The sequence below is a fragment of the Lagenorhynchus albirostris genome, chromosome 5, assembly GCF_949774975.1.
Source record: "Lagenorhynchus albirostris chromosome 5, mLagAlb1.1, whole genome shotgun sequence".
Lineage (NCBI taxonomy): Eukaryota > Metazoa > Chordata > Mammalia > Artiodactyla > Delphinidae > Lagenorhynchus > Lagenorhynchus albirostris.
In genome coordinates, this window is record NC_083099.1 from 30,843,415 (window position 1) to 30,867,694 (window position 24,280).

Genomic DNA, 24,280 nt, shown 5'->3' on the forward strand with positions numbered 1-24,280 from the left:
TGTGAGGGAGAGCTGGGCAGGCACGGAGATCAAGGCAGGACAAGGAGCGGCTGGCGAATCGCCTGAGAAAATGGCTTCTGCTTCCCACCAGGAGGGGCAGATGCCCAAGAAGCAGCTCTATTTGAGGTTCCCCAGAGGGGGACAGAGGGGGCAGGGAACATCAGCAGACATTAGAACAGAGAAAGCAAAGAGGAGGGAGGCACTGGCAGGCTTGGAAGGAAGGGAGCCTCAGAAGTGCAAAAACACCAGGTGTGGGAGGAGCCGGGGACTGAGAAAGGAGGGCTGAGAGTCAGGAGGAGCAAAGGGGAAGGGGCTGGGGGAGATCAGAGGCGCCTTGAAGACAGAGTGCACTTCAGGATAAAATACAGAGGTCTGCCGGGAGCAGCGTTGAGGGAAGGCATGGGCAAGGCCAGAGACTTCTCAGAGAGACAGCCTGGGGCTTTGAAGGATGGGAAAGTTAACACTACTTTAGCAGAAGGAACCTGGCTGAATACGAAGAAGCAAAGATTTTGCTCACAAAGGGACCGGATGGGGCCTCTTCCTACTGATCAGAAAAGAAAGCAAGGCATGCTGGAGCAGAGCATTTGACTTAACCAGCAGAAAGCTGCCATGCAGAGAGGGTTTGTGGGACCCTGTTGGGGCTCTCTCCACCAGTGTGAGCTGAGAAAGGGCTAAGGTCAGTTTTGTGAATGTGTATGTGAGCCCCAAATGCAGAGTTAAACAAAGATGTGGCACTTTCCCTGATATGCGTGCCTTTTTTTCCCTTGGTAACAGGAGACAGGACCAGTAATAACCAGAATGTTACCTGTGAAGTCAAACACTGAGCATTGGTCTTTAACACAAGCACAGTGTTATGGATTGAATGAGTGTGTCCTTTCAAAATTCATATTTTGAAGCCCTAACCCCCAGTTTGGAGGTTGGGCCTTTTGGGAGGTAATTGGGTTTAGAGGAGGTCATGAGGGTGGGGCCCCCGTGATGGGATTAGTGTCTTTACAGGAAGAGGAAAAGAGACCAGAGCTGTTGCTCTCTCTGTTTCTGTCTCTGCCTCTCTCTCTGTCTCTATCTCTCTCTGCCATGTGAGCACCCAACAAGAAGGCGACCATCTGCAAGCCAGTAAGAGGGCTCCAACCAGGAACTAAATTTGCCAGCACATTGATCTTGGACTCCCAGCCTCCAGTTTCTCCAGAACTGTGAGAAAGAAATGTCTGTTATTTAAGCCACGTAGCCTATGATATTTTGTTAGAGCAGCCTGAGCAGACTAAGACACGTAGAAATGTTATTTTGAACACCCATAACAGTATTCAGAAATACACCTGCCAAAAAGAAAGTTATATAAATTGAACAGGTATTAGAGCCCACCCCAGCTCACTGATCTGTCTCTCTGGAATGTTAGGAGCAGTACAGAACTCCTCCTTATTTTAGTGGGTTTATTCCAGTCATAGAAAAGCACAAAGGAGCAAATTCTATCTGTTCATTATTCCAGGAGCCTGATGGGAAGGAAATGCTCTTGGGGCTAGAAATAGCAATTTAAAATAGAGAGGGAAGACCTGGGGGAAGCATGTTGGAGAATTAAGACAGAATAAGAGATGAAAACTGAGGGCCTAGTAGGAAAAACTAGAAAACTTTTATAGCTACGACTGAGGTCTCCACCTATAAAGTAAAACAAGATGTATTAGAAGGTGACGATGTTTAAAAGATCTTGAAAGAACTGCATGAATAAGGAACTTAAGATAGAGTAAAGCAGGCTTAAGGGCTGTCTTACAGACCTGCTGATTATGGTAATAAGCTGAAGCTTCCACTTTTGATGTGGAGGAGTATGCTTCTAACAAACAGACTCTCCAGCAAATAACAACAAAGTACAAGAGAAGAGAAAAGGAAAGAAGAAAGAAAAGAAAGGAAAAGCTACCTGAAGGTTCCAGAAACTGAGCAGCATGAGGTGAGTTTTACTTTTTGCAGTTTTGCCCTGGGGGCAGCTGTCCACCCAATGGCTAAAACTCTAGTGGAAAAACCTACCATCTTTCTGGCTGGAGAAACCAAGTGAAGGAGTCCTGGATAATCAGGGATGCTAGAGAGTTGGGAAAGAATCCCTGGACACAAGAGAACCAGGGAAATGGGATTCCAAATTCTGGGTATAAACTTTTGCCAGTTCTCTGGCTGACTCCTAAACCATGCAAGTATAAGACAGATTGAAAACCACAGGAACTGAAATCTGAGCTGTTGCCCACTGCAGACATGACAGAGTCTGCAGGTTGAGTATAACATGTTAATTTCCTGCTAAATCAAAGAGAGCAACACTCTTTGGATCAGTGTAATAGAATTCAGAGTCTCTACATCACATATACAACACTCACAACACATATAATCCAAAACTACTAGACATACAAAGAGCCAGAGAAATGTGATCCATTTTCATTGGAAAAAAAGATGCCAATCCCAGGATGACCCAGACTTACAAGAGCAGCTATTATGGCTATGATCAACGGGGTAAAGAAAAATATGTTTATGATGAATAAAAAAAATAAGACATCTCAGCTGAGAATTGGAAAGTATAAAAGAAAGATTCATAAGAAAGTATAGAGCTAAAAAATACAATATCAAAAAAAAAGTCTCTTGAGGGACTTTTCTTAGAAGAATGGAGATAGCAAATGAAAGAATCAATTAATTTAAAGATAGATCTGAGAAAGGGAGAAGAAAAAATGGGGAAAGTAATGAACAGAGCCTCAGGAACCTGTGGGACAATTTCACAAGTTTTACACATAAGTAATTGTAGTCCTAGAAGGAGGGAAAAGGGGACAGGAAATAATATTTGAAGAATTGTGGCTGAAAAATTCCCCAATAATAGTAAAAGATATAAATTTACAGATTTAAGAAGCTGATAGGATCTCAAACAAGATAAATTAGGGGAGAAAAATATGACCAGCTTGACCATAGTCAAGCTAAAAACAAAAGATAATGAGAAAATCTTGAAAGCAAACATAGAAAAAGTCACTATTTATATTTATATTTGTGTTTATATATATAAATCCTAGAGTAACCATAAAAAAATGTAAAGAAGTAGAGCTGAAAAGAAATCAATAGATAAATGAAAGTTAACAGACACCCACCTCTGCCTGAAGGTGGGGTGAGGGCAATGCAATATGGCCTGACCTCTGTGTGTATTGCCCAAAGGCCAGCAGAGCCATTTGGCAAAGATGACAATCCTTTGCTGGATTTTTGGGAAGAAAAGGGGAAAGAAAGAAAGAGAAATAGGCTTTCTGGGATATCACAAATGACCCAAGTTGAGCAGGGAGTCTGGCACACTGTGGGGCCAGAGAGGAAGCCATGGTGTCCCAAGCACTGGATTCAGAGTCCAGAAACCTGAACTGAAGGGCCAAAGCTGCACTGACAACCTATGTGACTGAGTAACTCATTTGACCACTCTGGGCCTCAATCTCTCCTCTGCAAAGTGAGGGGGTAGGATTTACAACAAATTCTTAGTAATTGCCTCTCTGGAGGAAAGGGACAGTTGGACGTCCATGCTTCCTGCTTTACAGACATCTGTATTGGTCAATGTTGGGCTTCTTCATGCTCAGAATGAGGTCCTTTGCCCACTCTATCTCTTCCAAGTCAAGTGCATTTACACCCCCTGTTTTGATTCTTGTCTTTATGCTGATGACTCCTAAATGCACATCGTCATTTGGACTTCTCCTCCATGCTCCAAACACAGATTTCCAGCTGCCTGTTCAGCAACTCTACTTAGATATCCTACCAGCACATAAAAGTCAAAATATTCTAAACAAGTGTCTTACAAATTTTGTAACAGAATCATGTGTGAAATATTGGTGAAAATGCCAAGGCCCAGACTCTATTCAACTTCATGAGTCTGTTCCTCTGTTTTCCTTATTAGCTCTCCAGGTAAACCTGATACTCACCAAAATTTGAGAGATTCTGCTTTAAACTAAACCCTCAATTTACTCTCAATCCTTCTATTCCTCCAACCAGTTCCTTTCCAGAATCCCCATTCTCAGGGAATGGCACCATCATCCATCCAAAGACACAGTCCAGATACCAGGTGTCATCCTTGAACCTCTGTTACCCTCACCCCTAAGCATCACCCACTCTCAAGTCTTTTCCATGTTTCTCCCCTGATCTCCCTGGGCTTCATTCACTCCACTGACCATCTTGCTTCTACTGTTGCCTCCCCCATCTGTCCTCTACACTTCAGCCAGGGTAAATGTTTTTAAAAAATATTTTATTCTGAGACAGTTTCAATGTCTAGAAAAGTTTCAAGAATACTACAAAGAATGCCTATACACTCCTCATCCAGATACTCCATTCAAATTCTTAACAACTGTCACAGAAATGCCCTCTTAGGGATCATATGTAAATATTACCTGCTTATCATGCCTCTCTAATGCCCTTCAATCTGGAACAGTTGGTAGTCTGCTTAACTTTCATGACCTTGAAATTTTAAGATCATAGGTTAGGCATTTAATAGAATGTATCTCAATTTTAATTAGTCTGAGTTTTCCTCATGATAAGATCCAAGTTATACATTTTGAACAGAGTATCTGAAATGCTATGTTCTTTCACTGCATACTCTCAGTGGCACACAATGTCTGTTATTGGAGGTGTGAACTCTAATCTTTGATTCAGATGGTATTACCAGACTTCTCTGTAAACTTACTTTCTCCCTTTATGTTATTAATATTTTGGGGGAAATACTTTGAGGCTATGTAAAGTCCCCATTCTCTCTCGTTTCACTCCATGTATCAACATGTTTCTTAACTATTAATCTTATGGTCACCAAATAGTGATTTTTCTAATAACACCATTCTTTCCACTATTGGGAAAAGCTTTATCTTCTCTTATTTACTCATTCATATTCATATCAGTGTGGACTCCATAGTTACTATCTTATTCAATAGGTTATAATCTGTTACCATCAGTATATATTTTGAAGTTCATTTTATACTATATTTGGACATTGAAGCCCTTTAAGCTGGGTATGGTATTGTGTACTTTTGACATATTCCCATCATTCTTTGAGTACTTTCTTACTTTCTGGCACATAAATATGTACTGGGCTCATCTAATACTCCTACCCAGGCCATTGGAAGGGGCCATTTCTCTAATGAGTCCTTGGTGCTTTTAGTATAGAAGAGAATACAGAATCCAAGATATGAGTGCCAGGTGTACTTTTTGCTACACAGGTACCATTGTGTACAGGCACTCTCAGCTCTTATTTATTTCTCTATCTCCTTATATATTGAAAACCACAAGTTCTCACAGATACCTCCAATTCCAATTCAACATCACATAATTCATTCTAGCTTTCATGCTTTCCATATTTGTACCTCCTTTACCAAAAGGTCCCATTGTCTCCAATATATTTCTCAATATCCCTGTCTATAGCTAATCTTCCAATAGTGCTGGCCTTCCAGCCCCCTCACCCGTGGGTCCTGATCCCTGCTAGGGCTTGCCTCTCTAGATCAGGACATCTACCTTGACTGGGCTTGCTAAATGACTTTTGGATGAAAGAAAGAAGGAAGAAAGCCAAGAAAGTTTTTTTGTTTGTTTTGTTTATAAAGAAGGGAGGGAAAATATTGGAAAGGAAAAGCAAGAGAAAAACCAGGTTATTTTTCTAAAATGCAAATTCATCACCTTTGGGTCATGTGTGTGCATCTGTGTACACCCCTCCCACCACCCACCCCCACCCCACACAGAGCCCTTGAATGAATTCTCATTGCTCTAAGGAGGTAAATTCCATCACAAGCGTCTAGGAGGCCCTGTCCTATGTAACTACTGCTGACCTCCTTGGTCACTTTCCCTTCTTTCTCCAAATGCCAAGCACAGGACTCCTCTCTCAGCTCCTCTAAAATTCCACCTTCCCTCTTGACACAGAGCCTTTGTATGTGCTGCTTATGTTTCTCAGTGCTCTAACCTGCCCCGTTCATTTGGGTGACTTATTCTTCAAATCTCTGCTGGAGCACCATCTCCTCCTCTGGAAACCCTTAATTCCCCTAGATCTAGTCAGGGTATTTTTCTTATTTATTATTTTCTTCATGCTCTCACAGAACACAGTGGCTCTTATCTCAACTGGCAATTATGCACTTATTTGTGTATGTGTCTGATTAATCTTCCTTTTCCTCATTCGAATGTGAGAATAGTAATGCTGCCTCTTTTCAATCCTAATTGTGCCTCTAGCTTGTAGCCCAGGATTGGCACATAGCAGATGATCAATAAATATTTTTCATGTGAATAAATTGCATATTTAGAAATTTTAGAAATATCAATAGTTTAATCAGCAAACATGATAATTTTCTCTATTTTGAATAAAAGGCAAAACATGGAAGAATAATATGATAAAATGTGAAGGATCCTGAAAGCTGTTAGGTTTAGTTTATAAGCTTCATCATTTAGAAGAAACACAAAATCACAGCAAATGATCTAAATAACGTGTGTAGGAAAGTAATGTGGAGAATATTTCACTTAAGAAACTTTCAATGTAAGACATATAGAGATTGTATGTTTGACTCACATTATAATTTAGGTGACTCAGGGTCATTAAAATGTTAGTCCTTCCAAATGTAGAGTAGAATTGCATTCAAAATCCATATGTGAGTGTATATGTATCACTGCATGTTTTGGAACCAGACAGAGTGATCTTAAATTGAAAAAAAAAAAAAAGATATTTGAAAAGAGCCAAGAATTTTTATTAAAAGAAGAATGAAGAATAACTTACTTTATCCAAACAGTAAAACTCTTGCTAAAATTCTTGTAATCATATAGTAAAACTTCTGATAAAGTTACTATAATTAGAACAATATGGTTGGGAATAAGAATTTAAGTTGATTAATGGAGCAGATTTGAGAATCAAAACATAGTTTATGTAAGGAACTTAACATATGACAAGGATGACATGTGATTCAATAAAATATGGAAAATATCTTCAATAAATGGTGTTGGTATAATTATCTATTCACCTGTATGAAAACAGGGTAAGAATATACGTCCTAACACATATTCAGAAACATATTTGAGAATAGCCCTGGTGTCTATCAACAAGAGAATGGATAAATAAACAGTGGAATGCTACAGTAAATAAGAACAAACTACTTCTGCACACAACAATAGGAATGAATCGTACACACAGAATGCTAAGAGAAAGCAGCCAGACACAAAGAACATCCTGATTCCACTTATGTGAAGTTCAAGAACAGGCAAAACAAACCTATGGTAGAAAAAAAATCAGAACAGTGGGTGCCTCTGGGTGTGGGGCAAGGGAGGGACATGAGGGAACTTCCTGGTATGATGACAATGTTCTTTATCTTGATAGGATTTGGGGTCACACAGTTGCATGCATTTGTTAAAACTCTGTAAGTGTACACTTACGATTTGTGCACTTCTTTATATGAAAATTTTACCCTAATTAAGGAAAGAACTATAAACAAATATTTAAATCTTATTAAAGATGTGTATGCTGAAGCATTTAGGGGTGATGTGTACTAATATCTGCAACTTATCTGGAAATACATCAACAAAATAGGATGGAGTGATGAATAGACAGAGGGATGGATTAAATAGTTATATGATAAAGCAAACATAGCAAGATAATAATTCTAGAATCTATGTGGTGAGAATATGGCTGTCTTTTGCAAAATTCTATCAAGTTCTCTGTACACTTGAAATTTTTCAAACTAAAAACTTGGGAAAAATAAATACATTTCAGGTGTACTAACTATTTAGATATAGGACAACCCACTTTAAAAGGCATTTTATAACCCTGAGAACTTTAAGAATAAACCAGAAAATCCAATTAGTAGAGGAAAAGATCGATATTTTTGACTAAATGAATACGAACCACTTTTGCAAGCCAAAGGATATCATAAACACTATCAAAAGGACAATTGTATTCTTTTGAATAAAAAAAAAAGAATTGTATTTTTTTGTACAGAAGAAGGTGAAGGAACTAATTGTATCATATATGGCAGAAAAAGGGTTAACATCTCTTACATAAAAAGAATTCCTATAAATTTCTAAGAAACAAGAAAATAACCCAATAAAAAATAGGTAAATACATGTACAGATAATTAACAAAAGAAGAAACATGAATCCCAGTAACTGTGCAAAAAGACAGTAATATCTCCAGCAGTCAGTTGAAAATGCAAATTAAAACAAAATGAGGTATGATTTTTCACCTTTGGATTAGCAAATTTTAAAATATTGATTACTTTCAATGCTGGTGAGGATGTTGGAAGATGGGCACTGTATATCCCTAATGGAGTGTGAATGTTTACAGACTTTCAAAGCAGCAACCTGTTGTAAGAATCCCCAAGAGACAAACAAGACACAGAGAAATAGGCATAGTATGATCCCATTTTTATAAAATAAAAGTTTTCAAATTTTTGAACAAAGAGAAAAGTGTGAAAGCAGGCACACCTAATTGTTGGAACCGATGCTTCAGGACAGGGCTTGGTAAACTATGGCCTAAGTACCAAATCTGGCAGGTCACCCGGTTTCTTACAGCCCATGGGCTAAAGGTGGTGTTCATACATTTTTAAAGGGTTACATTTTAAATGGTTATATAATCGTGTGCATAATATACTCATTTGGCCTCTTGGCCAGCAAAGTCTAAAATATTTACTATATGGCCCTTTAGGAAAAATTTACCAACCCTTGCTTCAAGGAAATTGTAGGTTCTGAGTTAGTCTTTCCTCTCCTCTGTCTTGTTTTGATTTTTATGATAATTATGTATTGCTTCTGCAAGCTTAAGGAATATAGGTAGGTAGTTAAGTAGGAAGATCTATCACTTTGGATGTTGTTGGGAATAGATGTAAGAAGACAAAAGGAAACCAGGGAGACTAACTAGGAAGCCAGTGTAACAGTCCAGGTAAAAGAGAATGGTGCTTAGAAACAGGGTGGATGCACAGCAAAGGTGGGAAGAAAGGGACAGACTTTATAGAAACCTATAGGAGTAGCTGAGGGATTGGACACGGATGGGGAGGCACAGAGAGAACTCAAGACTGATTCCTAGGTTTCAGTCATTAGTTGAATGGTGCAACCACTGAGTTGAAGAGATGGGGGAGGGGAAATTAGAGAGTAAATCAAGAGCTCTATTTTGGACCTGTGAAAGTTCTAAAGGGAATTGTGTGAACTAGGCAGCTGGACACAGATGATTAAGCTGCTTGGGCTGTAGAGAGGGAGGCTGAGCAAGAAATACAAATTTGAGATTACTCATCATGTAGATGGCACTTAAGGCTTTCTGGAAGTGATAGGGAAAGAGAAGAGGGCCAGGAGTCTACCTGGTATCACAGTGCTCAACACAACTGCAGCCCACTCCCTGCTGACAGCTGTCTCCAATGCCACTGTCCAAATGTTTGGATTCCCTCAAATCGTCCTTTCCAAAATGTCCTCTTCGTGGGCCAGGAACAGCATGGCTTCAGAGGAGACACCGACCCTTTCTCACAGCCTATGCCCCAATGCTTGCCTGGACAAACAGCTACTGTAATTTCTCCTGGTTGAATGGTTCGCCCAGCACCTGGCTCCCCTCAGTGGATAGATGAGTTCTGGTCCCAGTCCCTCCCAGTATGGTCCGTCATGGGTCCCTGCCATGAGCAGCCACCTTTCACCCCTGTCGTACTTTGACCTGAGAAGACACAGAAGGACTCACCAAGGAGCTGGTGTAGGTGGGGTCTGAGGTGTCGTCCTGGAGGTAGCGGGAAAGGCCAAAGTCAGACACCTTGCACACCAGGTTACTGTTGACCAGAATGTTCCTCGCAGCCAGATCCCGGTGCACGTAGTTCATCTCGGCCAGGTACTTCATGCCGGCGGCAATGCCCCTCAGCATCCCTACCAGCTGGATCACGGTGAACTGTCCATCATTTTGCTGTAATAAGACACCAAGGGCAACCAGATCAAGATGGGCTTCAGTGGTCAAGCAGAAGCTGAGGTGCCAGGGCCCCACTGCCTTCTCCCTTCCGACTCCCATTCTCCTCCCTCTCCTTGAACACTCTGCCTTCTCCTTGCCGTCTTGCGGATTTCATCTTCAAATTACATCTCAGAGCCATCCAGTCCTCTCCACCTTCACTGACACCATTCTAACCAACTCATCATCATCCATCACCTGTAACAGCCTCCCTACACCTTCCCCCGTCCCAATCCATTCTCTAAGGGCAGCTAGAGCCATCCTCGTAAGACAGAAATCAGGTCACGTCATCGAAGCGCTCTAATGGCCTCCCACTGTGTTAAGGGAAAGTGCCAAACTCTTCAGCGTGGCCCACGGGGCCCCATGGGATCAGCTACTGCCTCACCTTATGTCACTTTGTCCTGCACTCCTGTGCTAAAGACAGAGTGACTGGTGACTTTTCAATCCTCCCCCTGGCCAAGCCCTTCCTGCCTCAGGGCCCTTACACATGCTGTTCCCTCTGTCTTTTCCCCACAATCAACACCTACTTGCTTCAGGTCTCCACTTAAATGTCACTCCCTCAGAGAGGATGTCTCTCTAGCCAGTCCCCTCCCCCACACATAAGTAGCACTTTCTTACTACTATCCTTCAGTGTATGCTCTTATTTTCCTTCTTAGCATGTATCACAAGGTTTAGTTGTGTGTGTGTGTGTGTGCCTGTCTGTCTGTCTCTGCTACTTGACTCTAAGCTCTTTGAGACAAGAACCCTCCCTCTTGCAGTCACCATAGCATTCCCAGTGCTGAGAACGTTTGAGTAGACAGATGTAGCTCGATAAACATATGCTGAATGAATGGCTGGTACATCTCTTCTTGTCTCCAGAATTAAATGTTTATGGTGTCTTGGTCGACAGTGGATAACACACCTGCCTCAGAGGGCTGGATGGTCAGGAGGAGCACACACACCGTGTCTGGCTCGTGGACTCTCCCAGTGAATGGGAACTGTTGCTGCCCCTCCTCCTGCCAACCTGAAGTGCTGCCTTCTCTCCAATCACAGTTTCTTACCTGGGTGGCCTCCCTCCTCCATGGTTAGAGGACAGGCTCTTCTGTGAGTGAATGTATGCCTTCCTCCACCTCCCCAAAGCCCCTGAGTCTGGGCTCCGCACACACTGGTTACATCAGTGGACCTTGGGCCATGCTGCCAAGAACACATTTTCCCAACTAGTCCAGCCCCAGCTGCTCCCTAAAGGGTTATGAGTTGTATTGTGTAAGCAGAGCATGGCCCAGGCATTGAGATGCTCTGAGTGGGGGAGAGGGAGGAGGAGGCGGGGCACCCTGGGCTAGTCCAGTTACTGCTGAACACAGACCTTGGGCAAGGCAGTCCCTCCCTCTGCCCCAGGATCCTCCTGTGAAAGGCAGGAAGCATAAACAGTGTGAGGAGTTCCCATTTATTGAGCACCTACTGTCTGTGAGATGGTGCCCAATGCACTCACATGCATTATCTCACTAATATGTATGGACACATCATTTATGCATGAGCTCCTGCAAAAGTAATTTTCTATGCAAAAATAAGTAAAGAAAAATAAAAGAGCTGTTGTAAAAATACACTATTTATTAGGGAAAATATTCCAACAATTGAAAAGTCTAACAACGGTAGCATGAATTGTTGAAGACTTTGTTCCTCATGAGAGATTGCAAGCCCGAGGGTTGGTTATACCCCTCGCTCAGTTGAAGGACTGGAGCAAACTGGCACTCCTTGCACTCCTTCCTGAGCCCCCAACCCCCACCAGAAGGAGGACCCCCCAAACACACTGAGTTTGACATACTCCAAGTTCCAAGTTCTCACTCAAACCTTAACCACCTCCCAATCTGCCCAGAATGCTTCCTCTGCAATATTTGCTTCTAACCAACTCCAAAATAAAGTGCAGAGCTGCTTTTTGGAAACTGATTGGTTTTCAGCACATGGTGCCCATCTGCCAGAGCTGGATGTGCCGTGAGTGATGCAAATCTTGCTCACTAATGAACTTCACTCCACACTTCCTTGAGAAGCTAGCCCAGATTTCCCCAGCACCATCATTTCTCTAAGTAGGTCTCTGGGGATCTGCCTCTCCAGAAAGTTGTCATGCGACTTCCGCATATTAGAAAATATATTTCAGCCACAAGTCCCAAGGGTCAGATTTTTTCAATTCAGTTTGTTTCTTCTCCTCTGTAAGTGGAGACAACAATGTGGTTAAAAATAAATGTCTCCCTACAGAAGCCCACTTGTAGACAGATGTTGGGAAGGGCACCAGTGCTGGTTGGAAGCAGCTTTGCCAAGAGCAGTGTTGAAATCTTTTGCAGATTTGTGTCTATGTTTCTACTTTAAGTCATTAAAGACTTCACTGAGCTGCTTCATTTTCTGATTTGTTTAAATGTTTAGATCAGTCATCTTATAGATTCTGGTGTTGACAAAGGGCAAAAAGTGATTAAAAGTTCAGGCTTTGGAGCCAGACAGACCATGGTGGGTCTGGGCTCTCTCTCTCACTGGCTGCATGCTCTTGGGCAAGTTATTTAACCTCCAGAGCAGTGATTCCCACATCTGTAAAATAAGAACAGAGTGCCCATTCTTCCTGAGATTTGAGATTCAAGGTTAAATGAGACAATACATGTGGAGGGCTCAGCTCAGTGCCCCATGAATACTAAGACAGCAGCAATGACTGCTGGAATTATCAGCAAGGCCATAATGTCTCACAAATCCTCTCTCCCATGACCCCCAGATGCCTGGTGAGAGAGACTGAGGACACCTTGGATGAGGACTGCAGGTTCCTTCTGGCTTCCTGGGCGTGTGGGGCAGACATCCTAGGATCAGTGCCTTCAGAGAGCCTAGTTCACAGCGCATTCTGAGCTCAGCAGTTTGGCATCTGTAATAATCATCCCCACCCTAACTGTAGTAGGAACTAATAATGTAGGCCTGAAATTAGGATCAACTAATCTACAAACTCTGATTTCTTCCCTTCTTGGCCTTTGAATGGCAAGTCATACTTCATGGAATATGTTTTCATCCTTAACTCCAGTCCTGTGGAGTAGGCAAGGCAGGCAATATTACACTGTTTTTATAGAGAAGATAAAGGAAGTCCAGAAAGTTTAAGTGATCAGCCTTAAATCACTCTGTGTGATTTTTGACTTATAACAAGAATCTAAGTCCAAACAGCAAATTGCTTCTCCATTTACATTTCATCTTTTATCAGTTGGTAATGGCTGCCTCCAATGTTGTGTGGAGAAGTCTGTGTATAAGCTTTGTAGGAAGAAGATCTATGATTGATTAATGATGTCTGCCATGGCCATAGAAAGAGAAAGTAGAAACATGTACCACAAATATGCTACTTTATCTGAATCTTTTATAATTCCTGTCCAGTGCCTTTTCCACTGGAAAATGCTGACTCTACACACATTTTCTTTAGAATCTGCAGGAGAATCAGGTATCATGATAAGACAGTCATACCTGTTGTGTCCATAATCTTGGAAACTTAGAGACATAAACATATTAAGATTTTCTGACATGTCCAGCTGTTTTATGTTCACTTCATTGATATAAACTCCCAAAAAAGAACTTTCAGAGATATGAGCATCAGCATACAAAGATAAACAACACAGAAAAAGAAAAACAGATTTCTTAGAACTTTGGGAAAGATGTGATTCTGTGCTGAGCACATGGTAAAAACACAGTTTGTAGTAGAAATACAGGCTGGGTGAAGTGATTTAAACTTTCTTCCTTTCATGAAGTGCTTTCTGCTGAAATTGCTTTTCTGCAAATTCACTGAAGCCACTTGCTGGCCCTTTTATTAGCCAGGAAGGATTTAGGTATTTCAACTTACATTGACAAACCCACTTCAGGAAATGAAACCTTTATTTGATTTGTTTGAAGAAAATGAATCATAGTTTTTTTTTTTTAACCTGAAAGAGCCCTTTCAAGATCATCCAGCTCAATGCCTTTAGTTTATAGATTGGGAAATTGAGTTAACGGATTTGCTCAAGGCCACAGGGTGACTCATAGCAGAGCCCAAATCTGGGCCTCAGTCTCAGAACTTGCAACCTGGTGTTCTCTTTCTGACAACTGGCTTGCTGTCCTCTAGCTCCAGGCCATGAATGAGCACCCCATGAATGATAAATGTCCCCATTTGACATTGCTCAGTGACTTCCAAGAGTCTTCCAGTTACAACCATCTGTGAATGAACCAGCAGTAACCACAAGGCCAAGCTTTAGCCACGAAGGCCGTATGGAGCAGGTCGACCCTCTTGGCTGAGGCATGAGGCATTGAGGAGGGCTTCAGGGCTTGTGCCTAAGATTATGGAAGAGCTACCAGGTTGAATCCCCTGAATCTGAGTGCCAAGAAGGAAATATTTAATTATGGATTTGCAGTCTACCTAACCCATGGCACAGACTTTTTTTTAAAAAATGGATAATTATGAACCTACAGAATGTGTGGTTAAAGAATAATGGTGTTTCTAATCCCTCCAGAATGTGAAGAATCCTGAGTCCTGAAATGAGTGGGGAGCAGTGAGCAGACTGTGAGAAGCCCTTTCCGATGTGCTCCCTGGACCCTCGATGCCCAGAGCCTCTGAGACACCCATCCAGAGCTGGAGTTGTGGTCACTCTCCAAAGCCACCACGTCTGGTATGAAAGGACCAGTGGGGGGTTGGGGAGGAAGCAGGTGCACAAATTGAAGACTAACCCTTTTCCTTTCTTCTCTGAATGGTGATCTTAAAAGTATACTACCTCCCAGAAGATGGACCCTGCAGGACGGAACTGATGACCCACTATTCAATTTTATCAAGCAGCAAATACATCAATTAATGCTGCTATGCTCCAGGGTTTGGTAGTGAGGCTGAAATTAGATTTATAGATTACCTGTCTCTGTGCCGGGTGGGGAGTTGGACATGCTTCATTTCCCGCAGCTCCCAGCACCGCCTGCTCTGGCCGCTCCCTTCTGGCCATCCTTTCCCCTCTTTTTCCCTGTGCTCCTCTCTCGCCCCTAGCTTTTCTCCCACTGCCTGGGCCACATTGTCATGAAAAATAACGGGCATCCAACCTGCCCCCATGTCCTGCGCCCCCAAAATGGAACAGGTGTGTGCAGAGCAGTGGTGCAGGGTTCTGATTTTCCGCAGGCTCCTGAGAAGGAATCTTCCTGTTCGCCTGTGCGTTCCAGGGAAAGAGTCTCATCACAGTCTCCAGATCGCGTTGAGAGTCTCTGTGAAGCACAGACAGGTGACTTGCAGGAAGTAAATGACTCCTGATAGGTCCAGAGGCTGGTTCCGGAAAATACTTTTTCTCCTAACATTACCTCCTATTCACGTTTCTTTGGCTGACACGAGAGGTCTGGCTACAAGGACAAGAGACCGTGTACACTCAGCAAGCTCCATCTCTCCTGACCAAACTCTTTTGCTCCAGAAACTGTTCTTCATTCAACTAGCCTCGACCCGGTGCTCAGTGTGCTAGGCGCTGGGGTTTCAAAATACAAAGCATAACCCACACCCTCAAGGAGGCTGTACCAGGCAAAGTACGTGGGGCCCATCACCTACATCAGCTGTCCCCCACCCCACCAAACAAAAGCCACTACTGCCTAATGACTAAGACGAGGCATAAAGTGTGTGCTCCCCCTGCAAAGGTAGGTTCAGTATGTACAAATGCAGCTTCTAGACAAGTCCTCAGCTCCCTTTCCACACTGCAGCCCCTAAGCTCTGCTTCTGAGCTTTGGAACCACCAGGCCGCTGATGACAGATTACCAAATAGGCCACGCTGACTTTGACCTATGAACACACAGCTCCACTGTTCTGTGAGCCTACCTGCCCATTCCTGACCTGTCTGGCAAATTCCTCCTTCTCCCATATCAGAGAAATTCTCTCTCTTCCTTGAAGCCTTCCCTGGCTTCCTCAGGAAGATTTCAGTTCTTCTTTATGTGATACCCCTGTACTTCATGTACAGAAACAAAAAGTATAATCCAGGCAGATGATTGCTGGAAGCTTTGGGCACTAAGGTCCTGGGGGGTCAGAGGCATTTATGCAGGTTGTATTCTCTAAAATGGATATAACAGGACCTCCCATCCCTTATGTGTAAGAAGGCTGCTGTCCCCCATCAAGATGTGGGACATGTTTCTTCCCCTTGAATCTGGGTGGGTCCATCAATGTGGTTGAAGGATGCTTTGTGACATTTCAGGCTAGGTTTCAAAACTGATACAGCCTCTGCCTTCTACTCTTGGGTTGCTTGTTCTTGGGACCCAGCTTGCAGTGAGGAAGCCCTAGTCAGCCAGGTGGAGAGATGCCAGCTGATACCCAGCATCAACCCTGGGACAGATGAATGAATGAGGCTTCTGACGATTCCAGGCCTTAACCCTTGAGCTTCTCCTGCTGACAACACATGAAACAGAGAGGTCTCCACCGAGGCCTACCCAAATTGCAGATTTGTGAGCAAACCAAATTGTTGTTGGGCTAAGTCACTAAAATCTTGGGGTGATTTGTTCCACAGCATTAGAGCAATGTCTCTCTTATCCCAGCACAGGGCACCTCATGACTGTTTCAATGAGACTCTATGAATGGTCCTTTGATCTTCAGCCATAGCTACTGTTTGGTAGCTTTGGTGACATGCATAGCTGGCTACTTAGTATTACTCTGAAGCCCTTGCTCAGAAGGTCCTGCCCCATTCTTTCATGCCACTCCCTGCACTCTCTTCCTCCCAGGCTGCCCAGCTGTCCCTTTGGTCCGAGGCAGGCCTTGCTCCGTGGCCTGTGGTCAGACAGCTTCTACCCTCCAGACATGAGCACCTCGGCCATGCTCACTCGCCCCTTCTCTGAATAGCTCTGGAATACCCCACAGTAGTGAAAATGCTTCCTTTGTGGCTGCGTGGGCATGCTCTGACAACGGTCCTTTGCAGATCTCCTGGCCATAGGCCTTCAGGGACCCGCACCTCTGCTGCAGGTGTTTGGGAGCCACAGTTCTCCATCAACTCCAGGAAAGACTTGTGGACGCCTGCAACACACTCTTCCCCTGACCTGCCCAGAAGCGCCTCCTCAGAGGCCGGGATGCCCAGGCATCAGAAAAGGGCAACCTGTTTTATCTCTGAACTGTGAACAAAGGGAGCTGTCTGGGAGGGCGGCTATGCTGGGGAAGAGGCAGAGATAGCCACTGGCATCTGCGTGAATCACGCAGGACAGCATAGAGGCTGGAAGTCTCTTCAGTCTCTTCAGTGACACCGACGGCCATTCTCCGTCCTCCTCTATTCACTCTTACTCATCCAGCAAGCACTTATCCAGGCCTGGCTCGATGCTGTCCTCCTACAGAGGGGTCCACATGCTCTGCTTTGTTCTTTCCTTTCAGCAGCAAATCTGTTAACCTCGCTAACATCTTCAACGCCCACCCGCATTTCATCAGGGATTCCTGAGCGACAGGCTGTCCTCACACGGACACTTCTCCCCAGCCCACGACGGTCTGCCAGCGTCCACCAGCGCCAGCATCATCCATGCTTTTGCCCTGAGGAGTAAAGGTGAGCTGAGCTGCTCTTACCCTGAGGAAAGAATCCAAAGCGCCATTCTCCATGAACTCCGTGATGATCATGACCGGCCGACTCTTGGTGACCACGCCCTCCAGGCGAATGATGTTGGGATGGTCGAACTGGCCCATGATGCTCGCCTCGCTCAGAAAGTCCCGTCGCTGCTTCTCCGAGTACCCAGCCTTCAGTGTCTTGATGGCCACATTGATTTCCCTCTTGCCTGGAAGTTTCAAACGCCCCTTGTACACCTCTCCAAACTCTCCTGCAACAAGAATGCAATTATTACTCACTTCCTTCTGTCTGTGGAACCATGAGGGGAGGCAGCTTATCAAGAACAATGGTGCTCCAGGTGGAACGGTGATTAAGGTGGCAGAAAGGAAATAGTGTCCTCTCACTGTAATTGTGACGTCCCAGCACTATGCAGTTCACGGCAAACACAGAAGGAATACCCAAATATGTTCTTTACCTCGGATCTCTTGGGTAACTAAAGTGAAATTTCAGACTCTATACGGGTTTGTTTTTCCTCATTTGTTTTTTCATTTGCATCCCAGATGAACAATTGAAATGAAATGGTCAGTTTCACTGTGGCAGAATCATAATTCATTTTTAGCAGAGCCTAGTGCAAGAATGTCCAGGGGTTATGGGATACGTTCAGGTACTTTAGTCCTCTGAATGAGATGTATAGCGTTTATGTTCCTACATTGCCCTGAAAGTGTTTGTGTCTATTGGGTCCCTCGGAAAACAGAAACTGAGGAGTAAGGAAGGTAAGTTAGCAGACACTGCAGGATAAAGGGGAGAGAAGTAGGATTGCCAGAGTCCCAGATCATGGTGCAGACCTGACTTTATGAAAAGAAGGGGGAAGCGGGAGTGGGCAAGGAGAGGCCCAGATTGCAGTGCAGACCTGGTTGATGCAGACCTGACAGTCTCATCTAACCCAATGAGGAGCTTCAGAATAAAGAGTGCCCATTCCAGAAAGGCCCAGGCCCTAGCATCCCACTGTGCTCAGTCACTGACTGGGGCTGCCAGAAAGAGCTGGGTCCCTGCGAGAAAGCCGAGGCAGATCTTGAAGGTGCTGCAGCAGGAGGCTGGCAGCTACCTGCACTCCTGGCAGCTGAACAGTGGCTTTTTCAAGCAGACACGAGCTGCACACCTCCATGGGTGCCACAGCATTTAAACATTTTTGCAGTAAAATCACCAAGAGTAAAAACAATTCTGGTGACACTATTTCACAGCTGCTTAAAAAATCTGTTGAATCCCATTCAACGTGCTTTCAAAAGTTATCTTATGATTTAACTTGATTTTGTAACTTCAGTTCTTTCATGTGAAGCAATTTAGAATCTACTTGTAAGTGCATTGCAGAAACAGGTGTCAAAGGCCTGATAGGAGAAACATGGATTTCTGCTGGGAAAACTTTCTTTCTCACTTTCAGCTTCTGCAAGGCGATGATGGAGCAAACTGTGAGCAATCAGATACGTTACTGGCCGAATTAGAAAAGCAAGTTAACATCTGTGATTTAGTTGGGAACTTCTTATATTTTCTGCTGCATAGGTTGGAAGGAAGCTGCATGAAAGGCCTGTGGATGCAGAACTGCTCCAGAGTCTATGGAACTTGTTAGAATCTAAGGCTGGAGTAGAGGTTGGCTTAAGCACCATTAGGAAGGTTTCAGCATGGACCTAAGATAGAGAGCATGTGTAATACTGGTTTTGACATGAGATCACAACTGTTTGAGGTCAGACCAAGTCTCATTCATGTCCGTAACTTGTACACACCACTGAGGTGTCTGGTACGTGGTAGGTATGCCAGTAAAAGTTGGGGTATCTTATTTATTATTATTTGTTTGGCTTTGCCCATTCTTGGGTTACAAACTGCTGGAGGCTCCAAAAGAAGTGGAGGTACCAGTATTTACATTTTTACAAAAGGCTGTTTATGGCAGCATCTCCTTCAACAGCCAAATACCATATGACCATAACCAGGGGGATGGCTGGAAAGGGACAGCCATCCTGCAGAATGCTATGAGCTTCTGAAAACTAATAGAGGAGTGAGATGTATTGGCTTCAAAAATGTCTGCATTACATTGCTAAGTGAAGCAGAAAAGAAGAGAAAGTTATATTAATAGAATGTGGTCTGTAGAATATGCCTGTAGGGGGGTGGTGAATGCCAAAAAAAAACATTATGGAAAAAATTCATAGCAAATTTACTTTCAACTTCAAATTATTTTAAAAATTGGTTACACTAGAATGGTGGGAATAGGAGTGGGGAAGTATGGATTAGTAAACTTTAGTTACTTTTTCGTTTAAATTGTTACAATAAGCACTGTCTTTGCAGTTCAAATGAGTAAAATTTAAAGAAAAGTACTGAATAACAACCACCTGTCATATATGTGTGCTTCTCTATGTATATATATTTGTGTAGAGTATGTATATGTATGTATGTATACATACTTGTGTATATATGTGCATATATGTATGTGTCTGTATGCATTTGTGCATATATTGTATATATGGATGTGTCTCTATATATTTTTGTATGTATATATATGTGTCTGTGTATAGAGATATATGGAATCCATCTCTCTGAAACCTGCACCTAGTAGTTATTCAATAACTATGAGCTGAATGAATACAGCTTGCATATTTAATAAGCATACTAATTGAAGAATATCAGTATTTCTTCCCTGTTGTCATACTAATGACTTCTATTTTCTTTTAGTAAAAAGACACGGTTGAGAGTGAGGGGAAAGTATGCTAATATTTCTTCTTGGGGGAGATACACACCAAAATGTCTTGACTACCTGCTCTGTGCCAGGTACCGTGCTGGGCTCTTTGCATGTCTTAATCCTCACAGCACCTTCATGAGCTGGGTATTATTATGCCCATTTTACTAATAAGGAAACTGAGGCACGATGAAAACATGCCTCAAACCCCACATCTGTGAGGCAGAGCCAGGGATACTCCCTGGGCCTATCCCTTTTCCTGCCATACCGCCTCTCAGAAGGTGTGTTCGGTTAGCAGTGCCACAGGGAAGAGAGCTGGGTGGATGTGAAGTCACAATGCAGGGCCCACTGTGCTCCAACTGTGCAAGTCCTAACCATTCATATGCAGTTACTGTTATAGTGACTCAGTAACCAGGGAACAGCAAACACAGTGTGACTGAGACAGGCTGGGATCTGGGACCCTTTGCTGCAGTGCTGCAGTGCTTGCACCTGGACACACCTCTCCTCAAGCAACAAAATACAAAGAAACTGTATGGGATTAAAAATAACTGCATGCATGCGCAGTTTGGGCAAAATTATGGGCAAAAGATACAAAGAGACCAAGAAACCCAACTGCCACTTTTGCAGAGCCCAGAGCAAGAGCAAGGAGTCAGGAGCAAAAGCAGGGCACTGCGCATGCCCCCTGCACACCACACCTCCTAAGGGGTGGGCAAAACACCAAAGCCACCCCTCCAGACTGACCCCTGCACACACACCATATAAGGAGCAAGCTCGCCCCTCCTGAGGGAGCTAGCAAGCAGGGAAACTGTTGTTTGTTCCCACTCCCCTCTGCTGTAGCAGGGGTCACAGTAAAGCCTTGCCTGAATTTCTCCTCTGGCCTCTAGTCAATTTTTATTGATTGGGGAAGGCCAAGAACCCTGGTTGGCATCAGGACTACCTTATAGACAAATATCATATTCATGGAAAGTTCCTGCCCGGCTAGTCAGATGAGATCAGAATATTTAGGAATCAGAATATTTATGAATTTCTACACATCAGTCTGGGGAGTGTGTAAAAGTGCCCCAGGTGAATCTGCTATTCCCCACAACATACACATAAACTCCCCAGTTGAGGACTTCTGTTATATACCAGCGTTCCCAAAGTTGGCTGCCCACTGCAATCCCCTGGGAAGCTTACAAAGCACAGAGGCCTGGGTCCCACCTCCAGGAATTCTGTTTAGTTGGTCTGGGTGCAGCCTGGGCACGGACATAGTTAAAAGCTGCTCACAGGAGCAGCAACGTAATTTGCAGGGCCTGGTACAAAATGAAAATGCAGGACTCCCTGTTCAAAATTTATTAAGAATTTCAACACGGTGACAGCAGAGCATTAAACTAAGTGTGGGCCCTGCTGAGCATGGGACTCCGTGCGACCACACAGGTCCCATGAAGCCAGGCCTAGCTGCCCAGGTGGTTCTGAGGAACAGCCAACGTTGAGAGCCAGGGGTCTAAACCACCCAAGCGTATTTCAAACGGATTAGGGAACTGCTAAAGGTCCTGGAGTACCTGGAATTCATCCCTACACCTTTGAATTCATTTGAAAGCAGTGCTTGCCTACAAGCTGCCTTTCACTGCACAGGGCCTGACACATAGTGTGGGCTTTGTAGCTGTGAGCGGAGAGAAAGAAGAGAAGGAAGCAAGAAATCAATGAACGTGTGGCTTTGCAAAGTCCTATCTGTATAGAGCAGTGTGGGCTACGTATATTCGTTTCCTAATTGACAAATGTCATATCATTGTTTAATCTTTGTGGCTGACTGGTCTTCAGGTTCAGTGTTCCCAATACTTTAGCTCCAAATTATATCCTCTGTAGGGGTCTCATCATATAGATTTTTGAAATTATAAAATAAAAACGTGCTCTCCTGAGAGGATTTTTAGGGCAGTAAAATTACTCTATATGAAATTAAATGGTGGATACACGTCATTATACATTTGTTTAAATCCATAGAATGTACAACATCAAGAGTGAACCTTGGGCTTCCCTGGTGGCTCAGTGGTTGAGAGTCCACCTGCCGATGCAGGGGACACGGGTTCGTGCCCCGGTCCAGGAAGATCCCACATGCCGCGGAGCGGCTGGGCCCGTGAGCCATGGCCGCTAAGCCTGAGCATCCGGAGCCTGTGCTCCGCAACGGGAGAGGCCACAACAGTGAGAGGCCCGCATACCGCAAAAAAAAAAAAACAACAAAAAAAGAGTGAACCTTCACTGTGGACCTTGGGTGATAATGATGTATCAGTGTAGGTTTATCAATTGTAACCAATGTACCACTCTACGGGGGGATGTTGATAATGGAAGAGGCTATGCATGTGTGGGGCAGGGCGTATATGGGAAATCTCTGTACCTTCCACTCAATTTTTCTGTGAACCTAAAACTGCTCCAGAAAATAAAGTCTTTTTTTTTTTTTTTTTTTGCGGTACACGGGCCTCTCACTGTTGTGGCCTCTCCCATTGTGGAGCACAGGCTCTGGACGCGCAGGCTCAGCAGCCATGGCTCACGGGCCCAGCCGCTCCGTGGCATGTGGGATCTTCCCGGACCGGGGCACGAACCCGTGTCCCCTAGCATCGGCAGGCGGACTCTCAACTGCTGTGCCACCAGGGAAGCCCATAAAGTCTTTTTAAAAAAAGAAAGTGCTCTCCTTGGGTTGGGAGAGATGGGTTCTGTATCGTTACTGCTCTTGGAAATCTGCTCTATAATCACTGGAAAGCAGCAGCTTAAAGGATGGTGATTCTGTAAAAATAGCTCTTTTTCTGTGTCTGACAAAGAAATGACTTCATATTCCCCAAGCCCGGAGGTTTTCCAACCACCAACTGCGGAGGAAGTCACTTAATCCACAGTCCTTACTCAGAGGCTGTGCTCCACCCTGTAATTAAGTGGCCCTCATTGCAGCTGGGGCAAACTCTGGCCAGAAGAAGAAACTCTGGGGGAAGAAGCTTGAGTCTACACCATCCTCCCTTCCTTCTCCGCCCACTGGACCTGGGGCAGGGTGCTTCCCTTGTTCAGCCTCAGCTTTCTCAGCTCTGTTGGACAAAAGGACCTGATCAACTGTGGGGCCTTCCTAACAGGGTGTGGGGTCTCTGAAAAAGTGCTTTGTAAACTACACACTGTTGGAGACACAGGAAAAGACAATCCAGGGGTAGAGAGTGGGGTGGGAAGTGAGGGTAGGGTCATGGGGTAGGGAGTGGGGATGGGTAGTGGAAGAGAAAAGGTAGCAAACATAGGTTTCTGTAGCCTAGCGGAACTTGAAGGAGGCTGATCCAAGACACAGCGGAGCATCTTGCCAGGGGTGCTGGGAAGTCCCCCTGCCAGGTATCTGGGCATGGAGGGTGTCTTCAGGTAAGCCCGGGGCATTGAAGTCTGGGGTCTCTGGCCCCCTTGCACTGCCACGGACTCCTAGGGAGTAGGAGTCGATGGGCCCTTTTTAGTAGCAAACAGAAAACCAAGACCTTGTGACACTTGCAATCTGACTGCTGTCACCTGTGATCTTTGACTTCAGGTTCACATACTTTGCTCAGGGAACTATTTTTGCTTTTGGGACACCTTTCCTGTCATTAGGGCCAGAACTTGAGGTCTGTGGTGCTTCGATTTGCCATGATCTGAACTCTATAGAGCTTCCTTTCATATGAGCTCCAAAACATGGCCATCCATTTTTCATCTTTTTAAGAAAAATTCTTAATGCCTAAAAAATATTTTCAACAAATGAAGCATTAGTATTATATTTATTTATTTTTATTTTGGCCGCACTGTGAGGCTTGTGGGATCTTAGTTCCCCAACCGGGGATTGAACCCGGGGCCACGACAGTAAAAGCACTGAGTCCTAACCACTGGACCACCAGGGAACTCCCCAGCATTATATTTAAAATAGATACTTACAGTAAATGACTGGGTAGTGGTTATGGTTAGTTCTTTCTGTACAGCTTGCTGACTGATAGTAATTGCAGCCAACCTAACTTTGGTCTGGCTGGACTCTGATTGGCACACATCTTTGCAGCTGACCTTGGACCCTCTCCTACAGCCAAACAACCTCTTGGCTAGGACTGGCATTAAACTAGCTCCAGCTTCGTGCCAGTGATTCTTAGCAGTTGTTCTCAAAGTGTGGCTCCTGTCCAACAGCATCAGCATCACCTGGAAACCTGT

The 24,280-nt window shown here is 44.1% G+C and overlaps 1 protein-coding gene and 1 non-coding gene across 2 annotated transcripts in view; both read right to left on the minus strand.

The window, feature by feature from the left end:
• EPHB1 (EPH receptor B1) overlaps nt 1-24,280 on the minus strand; it is a 290,260-nt gene that overhangs the window by 35,686 nt on the left and 230,294 nt on the right. The window contains exons 11-12 of the mRNA XM_060149500.1: nt 17,418-17,665; nt 9,653-9,868 (exon numbers count right to left, since the gene is read on the minus strand). Of these exons, the coding sequence (XP_060005483.1) occupies nt 9,653-9,868; nt 17,418-17,665 (464 nt within the window). The remainder of the gene's footprint in view (nt 1-9,652; nt 9,869-17,417; nt 17,666-24,280) is intronic.
• Nucleotides 23,910-23,982, minus strand: TRNAK-UUU (transfer RNA lysine (anticodon UUU)). The gene has a single exon. It is a non-coding gene; the product is annotated as a tRNA-Lys (tRNA).